This window comes from Pleuronectes platessa, chromosome 4 (assembly GCF_947347685.1).
Source record: "Pleuronectes platessa chromosome 4, fPlePla1.1, whole genome shotgun sequence".
NCBI classification, from domain to species: domain Eukaryota; kingdom Metazoa; phylum Chordata; class Actinopteri; order Pleuronectiformes; family Pleuronectidae; genus Pleuronectes; species Pleuronectes platessa.
The window spans coordinates 29,211,864-29,224,331 of NC_070629.1; the positions used below are offsets into that span (position 1 = coordinate 29,211,864).

The 12,468-nt window shown below is 43.9% G+C and overlaps 1 protein-coding gene and 1 long non-coding RNA gene across 2 annotated transcripts in view; one reads left to right on the forward strand and one right to left on the reverse strand.

Moving 5' to 3' along the window:
• wdfy3 (WD repeat and FYVE domain containing 3) overlaps positions 1-5,349 on the reverse strand; it is a 58,034-nt gene extending 52,685 nt beyond the window's left edge. The window contains exons 1-3 of the mRNA XM_053420695.1: positions 5,145-5,349; positions 2,234-2,357; positions 1,384-1,493 (exon numbers count right to left, since the gene is read on the reverse strand). Of these exons, the coding sequence (XP_053276670.1) occupies positions 1,384-1,493; positions 2,234-2,357; positions 5,145-5,324 (414 nt within the window). The 5' untranslated portion in view covers positions 5,325-5,349. The remainder of the gene's footprint in view (positions 1-1,383; positions 1,494-2,233; positions 2,358-5,144) is intronic.
• Positions 5,350-8,347: 2,998 nt separating this feature from the next.
• On the forward strand, positions 8,348-10,621 carry LOC128438217 (uncharacterized). The gene is made up of 4 exons (XR_008338307.1): positions 8,348-8,781; positions 9,543-9,727; positions 10,108-10,250; positions 10,418-10,621. It is a non-coding gene; the product is annotated as an uncharacterized LOC128438217 (long non-coding RNA).
• The last annotated feature ends 1,847 nt before the right edge of the window (positions 10,622-12,468 follow it).

Genomic DNA, 12,468 nt, shown 5'->3' on the forward strand with positions numbered 1-12,468 from the left:
AAAGGAAAAAGCCGGCGGCAGCTCAGAGGAGAAGTTAACGTCTGACCAGGTTCAGACACTCGGGTTCTGAGCTCTGACGATCACAGATGACCTGTGATGATGTGAGACGGGATAATAACCGTCCACACGACTCCGGAGCTGTCAAGCTATTAGGCCAGGGAAGACAGAGGTGATGTTTGGAACTATGAAGCTTTGACAGTTGGTCTAGCTTGTTTCTCAGAGGGACCTCGACACCGGGACTCCACACAGTCTGGCTCCAGATGACGTCATCGGTGCAAGATGGCAGCTTTCTAGGATATTTGGCAGCAGTTCAGGATAGTGGGAGGAACAGGAGTCGTGTCATCCGTCTTTATCTACAGTCTGTGCTCGTGACCGGTTTAAATGAGTGTGAGCTCCGAGAAGGCAACTTCAGAAATGTGTAGAAACCTATTTGGTTGTATTTTTGTGTGTATGTTGTGTAAAGAGACAGCAGTTGCACCTTAATTGTCCCGCTTGAGGCTTTTTTCCTTCAACTTCTCTGCTTAAGTCGACAGAAAACACTGAAATAAATTGAACTGAATTTAAATTTTCTCTAAATCTTCCTTATTTCTACATGAAGCATCAGCATCGTGTGTCTGTGAGTGTGTGTGTCTGTGAGTGTGAGTGTGAGTGTGTGTGTGTGTGTGTGTGTGTTGGAGTTCTGACAGGAACAGAACGGGGGGAGTTGTTTTTTAAAAACATGTCTGGCAAAAGAGTGTTTGACTCGACAACAACAAAGGCAGATTTCTGAAGTGCAGCCGACCAGGAGAGAGAGAGGCAGGCGGGCGGGCGGCCAAGCAGCCGGCTGACAGCGACGCTCCCCTCAAGACCCCCCCCGAGGAATGCCGGCACAAAACCTCAAAAGAAATCCGCTGGCCGGCGCTTGAAAGCACAGGAAGCTCAGACTCTGAATTATGCAGAGTGGTGTTGAGTTGTGAGAAGAAGCTTCACACACAAAAACTGAATGTTGACTCGCTCTCGTTTCCAAAAGGTGACAATGCTGCAATTCATGTGACACAGTTACATGACAGGAAAACAAATATCAAGGAGGAAGCATCCGGCTCAGCATCAGGACCGAGAAGCAGGTTGAACGAATGACTGTGTTCGGTTGGAATGAGCTGCTACAGGTCAGATGGGACTTTGTATTTGTCCTCAAGGGCCTGATCAGCTACTGATTGTAGATCAGAGAGGGGCACTGCATAACGGTCAAATAGATACAGATCACTCCTTTATACAAGATGTTCCCCCAAATGCATATTACATCTACGTTCACATGTGTGAGTGGAAGATGAGAATAAATACAGACACACAGGACAACAGCCAAACACATTAAAATCAAGAAAACACCACCATGGTGACACCGACCTGTCCGGAGGAAGCCAACAGGTTGATAGTGGTCAGAAGCATCCAGCCGCGACTCGCCTCCTCACTCTGGTTCACCTCCAGGAACTGGACTATGGCTCGACTGGCGGCCTCTGGAGGAGCGAACACACAAAAACAATGATCAGTTGTGCTGCAACGCTCGGTGAATGAGATATGGGAACGTGTGGATTGGGGGGGGGTCTTGGTTTGTGTTCTTGAAAACCTACTTTTGCAGGAAGAAAATATGATTTGATATTGAGGCTGCATCCATGCTAATATGTTTTAGCTCCATGATTGGACTATGACAACGTGGAACTGTTAGTGAGAGCAAGAGTCGACCGGTCCAGACTACAGCACAACCAGTTTTCAAACTAAAACAGGACCGGCAGTGAAAACCCCCACAAAGTGTTGTCATCCCCCCCCCCCCCGAGTTCAAATTCAGTTGTTTTGATGATGACAGAGGAAAGTAATCTGAGAGCGTGAGTCAACCACTGAGTCAGTCCACAGAGGCGTGGTGACCAGCTGGAGGAGCCAGCGCTCAGACTGGGCTGCTGCTCGAAGAGAATGATTTGATTCAATATACATTTGAATCAGCTGCAGGATAAGCCAGACCCTGTTTGTAATAGATGAGAGAAAGTCCCTTCTGCTCCTCATATGATCACCCCTTCTGCTCCTCATATGATCACACACAGCATCAAACGGCAAATACTTTACACAAATACTTCTTACAGCTGCATAACAATCAGGACGTCAAATGAACATCAGGAAGGAGCAATTCATCTTTTACTTTATTAACCAAACAAGCAGATAAGTGGGATGCATTCGAGAGCTTCGGGGGGGGGGGGGGCCTCACCTGTTGATTTGTTGGAGGCTCTTCGTCTGATCTCGGTCACCATGAGACGTGAGACCTGGGTGGTGAACTGCAGCAGGTCGGAGAACTTCTCCGTCATGCTGCTGGGTGGAGCATTTCCAAAGACCTGGAGGGAACCAGGAAGAACCTGTTACATTCTGATTCAGGGTCAGGACTTCATTAACATTGGGTGTTTGTTTATATTTTCATAATTTTCCCCATGAAAGTAATTTATATAGATAAACAGATATTAAAGTGTGTATGTGTGTGATATTTTGATACAGGGCCTGGACAGAGCTACAAGATCTACATCACACATGGAACAATTTAGTTTCTCTCTCTCCTCTCGTCTGTCAGATGCATGATGGGATACACAGTGCATCTATAGGTTATAAAAAACCTTGTTAAACATTCGGCCCGCACTGCAAAATGGTGAGCAGAGAGTGATTTCACACACAGAAGAAGAATAGAGATCAGAAATGTTAAGACAGACATGTTGATGATGATCTCACCCTGAAACAGAAACAGGAAACATCTATCCCTTGATAAGAAGGGCATTCAAAAATCTGAGATTCTTCATTTTTTAAAGAGCATTTCTTTAATTCCTTAAAGTCTAAAGTTGCAGCAGGAATCATCCGAGTGGAGGTTTAACTGACTGGGATCTTTGGGTTTTCCCTGCTATGCTCTAGTTCTACAGCCTCAGTGGACGGTGCAGCCTGAACCTCCTCCAGGCTCCTCGCAGTGTATTTATTTATCAGGAACAGACCCACATTAAATCAGGGCCGGAGCCCAGCGTCCCTCTGCAGCGGGGAGTGCTCAGCTTTTGAGTTCTGACATGAATTATGTCACCAGTGAGTGAACCACCGCCCGGGCGGCCTAATTAGCCGACAAGTCAAGAGACCCTCGGAGAGGCACTCCAGCTCGATGAGGACACTCAACGGGGGCTGCCTGAGGTAACGGCTGCAAAACAAAGAGGCAAAACTCTCCATCTGAGTAACAGGAACAAAGACTGTACATGTAACAAGTCCTGCCTCCTCGACACACAGATTTAATGTTGCGTTCAGCCGCCCTGAGTCAAAAGGATTTAATATACAACTGCCTCTTGTTTATGGATTTAATGCTAAATCATTCAGAGCTTTGTCTGTTTTCCAATTAATTTGCTTCTGACCATTGTTCCTGCGCCAATGATCAATCTATAATAGATAAAAACTTAATTAAGAACTGTTTTGATAATTGCTTCAACAGCGAATTGGTTATTGAATAAAAAACACCAAATTGTGAGGATTTATTGTGATATTAAAATAATTTACACAGCAACCTAGGTTGGCAAAAATGGTTATAATCAATATGAAACTATATTTCATTTGTAGTCCTATAAGTGTTTAACTAATTCCTGTTTAAAGTCGTGTAATAAAATTTACTAAGTTTGCTTTGTTCCTGGCTTCAAATGTTTTCTAAGGATTCTTAAAACCTAACATTATGCAGGACTACATAATATGTATTTTTTCATTATAGATATTTCTTGACCGTGTTCAGACCTGTGTTAACATCCGTCCTCAGTGACCTGATTCATAACCGGACAGCGCTGAGTACAGGTGTAAACCCATTTAATGACAAAGACTACATTCTGGTCTGGGACACATTCGTTCTGGGCCTGTGCTGCAGCCTGGGGCTCAGGGAAGATGTTTGATTAAACTGGGTGTTGACACTGGGAGGGAGTTCACCTGTGAGGGAGTTGACTCAACCCTCCCACACACCTGTCCACCAGGTGTGTGGGAGACAAGGTCCACTTTGTCAAACAGCATTTCAGGATCTGCACTTTGGGAACAGGCTCAATCTCAAGTGTTGATGCTGGAGTTAATTATGATTCCATATATTGTAGTTTAGTCATTTTCCATTGGAGAGAATTTATGTGAGCCAACGCTAGAAGGAAAGCATCTGTGCTCTATTTATATTTAAGTCCTCATACCTGCACAGGACAACCGGCTTAGTTCCTTGAGATTTAGCTGCAGGATTCTCAGAGGAGTCTATTTAAGTGTGAGGGTAAAATAAATCCCAGGTGACTTGTCACTCATTGATTTCACATCAATCCATCCTCAGTATAAATCCATGATGTACGAGTCACTGGCCTCGTTTAGACCTGGTAACAACGTCCTTCAGGAGAGATACGATCACATGAGGACAGCCTCAAGGTCATGTGATCACACACGTTTTAAAATGTGAGCGTGACTCATGTGACCACTTGTGATCGGATCAAACTTAACTTCCCTGTACGCAAATAAACACGATGATCACTTGTTTTTGTAAAGAGAAAATTATAATGTTTTACCAGAGTTTACAGATGTGTCTGATGTCACTGTGTTTGTGTGTGTGGGTTTGTAGCTGTTTGTGTTTGTGTGTCAGCACAAGAAAGAGAGTGAGAGAGGAGTCATGTGGGGCTGAGTGAATCTCTTGCAGCTCTGTTATGAAGAAAGATTCTCTCAATCTAAGGAAAGTTTGAATCATTATGTGTGGATCAGTGTTGATATTGTTGTTGTGGATACAAACAAATCAACAAATAGACAGTGTAGTGGGTCAGAGGACGTCAGCTGAGTAGGTGGACATTCACACAGCTTAAAGAAAGTGTCCACGTGTCCCAGACCCCCTCTGAATGTTCTGTACTCTGTGTGGTCCACTTGTGATGGGACGTTAAAACCAGGTCTGAACCAGGTGAATGTTGACAGAGCACCAGCTTGACTGGAAACCACGAGTCCAACAACATGAACGAGTCATACAGGTTTGAACTCCAGTTTTCACACGTCCCCACAACCAGAACCGGATTCTTTCCTGCAATGTGTCAGCTGTAAATTTAATGAATTTCTGTTATTGTAAACATCCGGCCCTCCTTCCACCCCCCCACCCCGGTGGGACCTACCCTGTTAAAAACAGGAAGCATCATGTAGAGCTTCTCCTCCTGCTCCTTCTGGGTCATGTGGCGAGGAGGGTGGCACAGTTCGGAGAACAGGCGCCGCAGGTGCATCAGGCCCAGTGCATTGTCCTGGGGGCTGCACTCCTCCTGCCTCGGCCGACCCATGATCCTCTTCACCATGTTCATCTTGAGCGGCTTTGTCAGGGCAAAGGCAGCCCTGTGGAGGAGAGAGGGGGGGGGGGGGGTGGGGGGCGCGTTAATTACATGTGTCACAGCAGTTCAATACTCAATCATCCTGCGGGGGCGAGAATCAAATCTAGATGCTGTTTTTAACCATCTGTACCGACTCCACAGAGAGTCCGTAACTACAGTAGGAGGATATCTGAATATGAAATTACTTTTCATTTATAAATGCTGTTCATGTGTCTTTGGCAAATTTTGAGTGATTCAAAAAAGAGATCTGTGCAAAATAAGTTAGATAAGATAGTTAACGTTAAATTAAGTTAAAAGTTGATTAAATAAGGAACATGAAACAAGTGGCACTTTGGAATCAGTACTGAAAGTCACCGATGATTTTTAATACTGAGCTTCAGTGTTTCAAAGAGTATGAGACAAAGTAAAACTGAATTTGTTGTATTAAAAGAGTCTTAGATTGATGCCTTATTAGCTTGCTATTAAAAACAATAATTTGTTCATTTGGTAGATGTGACATATTTAATGTCTTCCTTTAAAAAAAAGTGTTTTCTATTATTAGCTGGAATTTCCACACTTCTCTCCAGACTATCTTTAAGATGGTTGCTAAGAGACGTCACTGAGCTGCAAAGCCTACACACACAACACAGAAAAACATCCAACGATAAAAACTGGATGAACAGACTGAAGAGCTGCTCATCGATCTCAACTCAAGCCTCAGGTCTCAGCAACTGCACTGACACAGAGGAACTTGCTCAAGGGTTCACGGGCGCTGGTGACGGAGAAAAGACATGATCAAGAGAATGAGCCTGTAGGGACGTGGGACATGACGAGGAATTAAATGACAATTTTGCTATAGCGTATGATAACAATACATCTTTCCTCAGCTCCTGGTTCCTTTCCTTGTATTTCTCCATCATAAGAAATTCTTGAGTTACTTGTGAGTTTGACTTCACGATCATGATGATAGCACGACAATTGCTTATTGAACAACAGCTCAAAAGCATCGACTGGCTTCAAGTATGAACGCTCCGTGCAGAGTTTTATACTTTTGTGAGCACCATCTTAATTAATTTAAATTGGAATTAGAGAGGTCAGGTGAAGCCAGAATTAGAGCCCGCCCACACTGCACCCATTTGATGGCACTAGCTGTCAATCACACGGTAAGGATGTGTCCTGGCTGGGGTTACGTCCCCGGATCCCAGAGTTGACCCAGACTGAGGTGAACCGAGGCTAGAAAAGCCCTGACAGTTCAGTTTCAGTCCTCTGAGGAAGTCAGCCAGCCCCGTGGAGGATGAGCAGACATGACAGTGTATCGTGTAGTCCCTCCTTCCTGAGCGGAGGAGGTTCAGTCCTCACAGTGGATTACACTGGAGACACTGACTAACAGTTCCTGTAGCAGTGAGGTTTAGGCAGGTAACTCGAGACCATAGAGGACACGTGTAAGACGGAAAAGGTTACTGACTAAATTCATAAGAGTGAAAGGTTGTGTGGGGAGAAAAGATGGGCCCTCTTTAAACTAAATAAAGATAATTGACCAATGATGTACTAATTGAATGTTAGACAGGTTGTGCTTTGAGAAGACGGCTCACAAGTAGCTACTGAGAATTCAGACAGCATTTTTCAATCCCCCTCTCCAGCCACTTGTGTGAAGTCTAAACGAATCAGGATTCAAACCAGCGCCCCTCAGGGTGAGCGCCCCTCTCAGCCGGCTAATTCACTCTTGGCCAACTTCTCCATCTGTTGGCTGTGTATAAAAATTTGATTCTGTTGTTGTGATATCACAATTACTGGCCCTTAGGGGAAATTAGTATTTCTAAAGTCTTGAGGCTTGACTCCGAGCCAACAAGGGAAGATTTGGAATAATGTGACTGAGGATGCCCCCCCCCCCCCCCCCCCCCCTTGCTGTTTGCTCTTTTCACTTCCTCATGTACACAACAACTTAAGAGTTTCTCTCTGTTTGCCTCTGTCCAATTTTTACTTAATTGGTAGGTGTAAATAATCATTGCTAATAAATGCTATATGCCAATCAATCAATCCGTACGTTAATTAAAGAGATTTCAAAATGTAATCACTATACTGAAATGAAGTATTCATTAGCACCAAGAAGAATGATGATAATTTTGTGACCCATCGATGGATCCCTCACTTATGGCTCTCTCTGAGGTTTCTATGTCCCCCCCCCCCCCCACACACACACTGTTAATAGGGATTCAGTTGACCAGACCAACTAAAAAAATAATCTAAAAAAGAAGGTGAAAATGTGCTCAGAGCTGAATGGGACAATTACTATGTGTTTCCTGAGGTCAACCTTTATAGAAAGCTGTCTTTCAGTTGAGCTTTTCCCCGGCGGGCATCTCAACACATGTACTTTCTCCTCGCGCCTCCACTTCCTGTAACGACTGTCGTGAAAGACTGAAAGAATGTGAAGAGCATCACAGAGACAGACGAGCACAAAGAAGCTTCCAAGTGTTTCTCTGAGTCACAGGAACGAGGCATCTGTGGCACGAATGAAATCTCAGTGAACCAAAGGCTTTGATAAATGCCTCTTGCCCACAGAGAACGGCTGCCCTCTGCATGAACCCACACTCCAACTTGTGGAGTGTGGGTAGCGACAGGTTTTCAGATTCACCAACTGTAAACCGAAGCAGTCCCGTTGTTTTCCTGTATTGTCACTTGGTCGCTGACTGACAATTATCAATATGTGGATCCCAACATCCCCCCCCCCCCCCCCCCCCAGTGATTGAGTGTATGGTAAACCTGCACAGATGGTAGAACTGGAGAACATTAAATTCCTATGAGCGGCGTTCAGAGGGACATTAGCTTGTCGCCAGAATATAGAAAAAAAAGCGTTCAGAGCAGTTTTCACAATTTTCTTTCTCACTGCACCCTAATCAACTTTCTCTGCCAACACCCTTCCTCTTCCTGTGTCGACACATGTACTACGTTTGGTCTTCATTTAATAATCCACATTACCCACAAGACAGTCTTCATCGTAAATAAGAATAAATTGAAATAATTGAATCCTGCTGGTAGAGGAGCAGGCAAAGCAGGCCGAAGCTTTGAGATAGAGCCACAGATCTACTGCACATTTGGTGAAGTCAGCTCATCGCAGCAGTGGGGTTATAAAGTGATCAGCATCAGCAGAAAGCCAGTCCTCAGCTGCTGGCTGCAGTGGAAACTCGGGCTGAGCCACAGACAAAACATGTTGGAAAGTTGCCGGACAAGGAGAAAATCTTGCAGCGTGTGTCAAGAATCGAGAAACCCAGAAGCAGAAGTGTTTGGCCTGTAGACGGCTTTAAAAATACCCAGCCCACTGGGCCCGGTTTCTGAGGTTCCTGTTTAGAGCTGCAGGTTTCACTATGAAACAGGAGGAAATGGAGAAACCAGCCGACGCTTCTTCTGAGACTTGGACTTGTTTGCAGGGTTTGAGAAATTGAACCAGGTCCCAGTGAGTCACGGCCACTGAGACTCAGAGACATGTTTAAAAACAGATTCTTATTCTAATCTGAACAAATCTGCCAGAAAATGTGAAGGTATTCAGGTGTGATGGATGGATGGATGGATGATTGGGTGGATGGATGGATGGATGGATTAATGGATGGATGGATGGATGATGATGGATGGATGGATGGATGGATGGATGGATGGATGGATGGATTAATGGATGGATGGATGGATGGATGGATGGATGGATGGATGATGATGGATGGATGATGGATGGATGGATGGATGGATGGAATACCTGGTATTTGGTTTGTTCAGCAGGATTATGCAAAAACTACTGAATGAATTTGTACAATACTTGATGGATGAAACAAGGAAATAAAGAAGATTTAATGGATCTTGATGAAAAAAAATCAGGCCTATTTAGGGGACTGATATCTATTAGTATAATATATCATATATATAATAATATCTAAAGTTGGTAGAGATCCAAATGAAAATATGGATCCAGCTGATTTAAATGTGGTTTCATAAGATGACTGTTGGGCCTTGGTGGATGTATCCTGTGTTCTGACACCCCCACAACGACTCCTGTGAGGACAATATTCTTATAAACAACAACAATTTTAATAAATGTTAATTCTTACAAGACCTGAATTACCCTAGGAGCCGTGACCAAGCTGAAACAGTCCCACCTATCTTCTTGTTCTTCTTGTATCCTTGACGTGGATCAACCCCTGTGTTTACCCCTGATCACTGCTGTAGACGCTGCTGTCGGAGCCACTGAAGCAGACAGAGAACGGTGGAGTCGGAGCTCAGCAGGGCCGGGACCACAAACTGGGCCAAACACATGTCATACGACTCGGCATAAGGCTGAACTGGAAAATCAACAAAAGGGCAGGCGGGGATCCACAGACGGATGCAGAATCACAGCCCACTCCAGCTACTTGGTAAGCAGCGAGCGTCACGATGCCACAGACACTCGACCTGAGACAAACTCACTTTGAGTTCTGCTCGCACACTCGACGGTTAAGTGCAGTCACAACTAAATATGAGACGTGGAAATTTAATTTGGGTGCACAAATTGCTGCCTTGATGCAGCTTCACTTGATGGATATCTCAGGGAGGAGTGAGAGCTTTACCTAAAAGCTGCTTTTTGTTTTTGACTGCCTGCCTGAAGCTTCAGGCTGACGCTTGTTTATCCACTCCTCTGTGGACACTTTGCTCTAAAGAGTACATTAAGTATTTATTACAGTCCTCTGACAGTCTGTGTAAATTCACCAACAGAAAGCATTACATGGTTTTCTGTCCTCTTTTGACTCTTCGGCAGCTAGGGGTCTCTCCATCAAAACAACAACAGAGGATCGGGTTTGATGACGTCATGAGGCAGTGTGGGATCATGGGAACTGTTGTCTTCACCTCCATTGCTGATGAAATCTACCAGATGTGACTCACACACAAATCATGTTCATGGTGATGTAATGGTTTAAATATAATTCATATTTAGCAGCAAATGATCAATAATAAAATGATTAACAATCAAGATTCATCACGAGTGACCATTACAAACAGAAAGCTGTTGATTCAGGGAATGGTTTTGTGTTTGTCTCCAAATTAATTTCCTCCATGTTTAATTTCAGATCTGGAAACGTCTCCAGGAAAAGGATGAGGCCCACGCCTTTGGCAACAGAATCCCTCTCACTCGCTTCACACACATGAAGCCTCATCTGTTGATCCAGAAATGTGTTGTGGGAAAATGAATGCACCTGAAAAAAGGAAATGGTTAAGAAGAACTGGGATAAATGAGCCCAGTCACTTCAGATCTCCAGCAAAGCTTCAGCAGAATGTGATTATCTCTGACACAGCCACTGAGCAGCTTTGGCTGTGACACAGAAGATTTGTATGTCCTAATAAAACCAAACAAGTTATATTGCTCATGTCTCTACTTTTATGTGAATACGAATGTCCATCAGTTGACCTGTAGGCAGACATCTTGGTGCACACTTGACCGACCTCACAGGGAGGTGGCATAGCGGAGAGGATTACGTTTTTCAGCTCTAACGAACCATTAAACAAGAGACCGATGCCATTTAAAGCAAAAACAGCATCGAAACCACATCTTGTCCTGGCTGAGGCAAAGAAAGTAAGTTGGTGGTATCAGAGGAATGTTGAGTCCAGTGCAGTGGGGGGGACTTTCCTGGCCCTCCAGTCCTTTTCTTAGCATTCTCTTTAAGCACACGCCAGCTTCGATGAACGTCTCACAGAGTTACCACTGACTCCTGGGAGATGAAGGCAGCCGATGCCCTGGAAAAGCCTGACTCTTCAAAGGCTTGTGAGGCTCTTTCTCAGGAGAAAGTGATGTAATCACCAAACATGTCTCCTATCTGACAGTAGGTGGAAGATGGGGTGGTCCTCGGAGAAGAAAGAAAACGGGTTGACAGGAGCGAGACAATAAAATAGCAAAACAAAATGCTAATTTGAGGAAAGTGAAAGTTTGTGCAGACAGGGGGGGGGGGGGAACTCACACTAACTTCCAGCCAAATGTGGGTATTTAGATGCGGTTGTGACTGGAAGCCGTCTAAACATCTGCATAACCTAAAATGTAATGCTGTGTCTCTCTATGAAAGCTGACAATCCACTGCAAGACGTAGAAAACATCTGTCATTTTAAGATATAAGCCAACTCATAGGCTCAAGATGATTCAGAGAGATACAGTTACCACAGAGCTGCTTCTATCTACTGCAGCATGTTTTCATCTGATAGCTAAAGTCTGACCTGCGTGAGAGCAACACGAGCCAGGAGGGAATTATCTCATGTCCAACAAGTGTGGAGAGGACCCGAGTGGACGACCCTCCTCCCTGGATATCTATTTAGGTCTGGGGTGACACCATCACAGACCATTACCACCAGTCACTGCCTAACTTCTACCTGCGTCTCCTCTGCCAGCCATTAAAGATTCAACACTGGATGGGTGCTGGGGATGGGAATGTGGGAGGGATAAAAAGATGGGAAAAAATGTAAGATGGAAGTATTCCCTGTTATATTGTTGTATCTCGTGAAACTACTTCCAATAAACAAAAATATAAAAAAAAAAAAAAAAAAGATTCAACACTGGAAATGGTTGGTGTTGAGGTGCAGCAACACTTCTGACAAATGTGGATTTATTCCCCTGAGATCACGGAGGAAACTAATGACTGTATTTTTCTACTCAAAGAACAAATGTTCAGAGAATAATGTTCGAGCCTCGCTGAACAGTAACCATAACAACACATGGGTTTCATACAAAATAGCTGCCTGTCAACATCCATGAAAAATATGAATTACCATATTTGTCATATTAATATGTGACATTTGACCTTAATATAAATATCATACATTTCCATAAATGTGTCCTTTTACAGCAAAGACAGCTTGAGTTCCAGATGTGAGTTAATCTACAGATTCCTTCAGCTTCACAACTGAACAACGAGAACAATGTAATCGATGCTTGATGTGCATCATGAGAACATTTTCCAAAAGAGGGTCTTTGTTATGCAGTATTTTGCAGTAATAGTCTAGACTGTGGTGAACCTCAGTCTAATTCATATTCTTACAGTTTCATAATGATGAGGTATTATTACAATTTTCATAATTTGAGATAGTTTTTATTCATTGTAGAGCTGTGTGCAGCACTTTGTTCCAGTAATGCTTG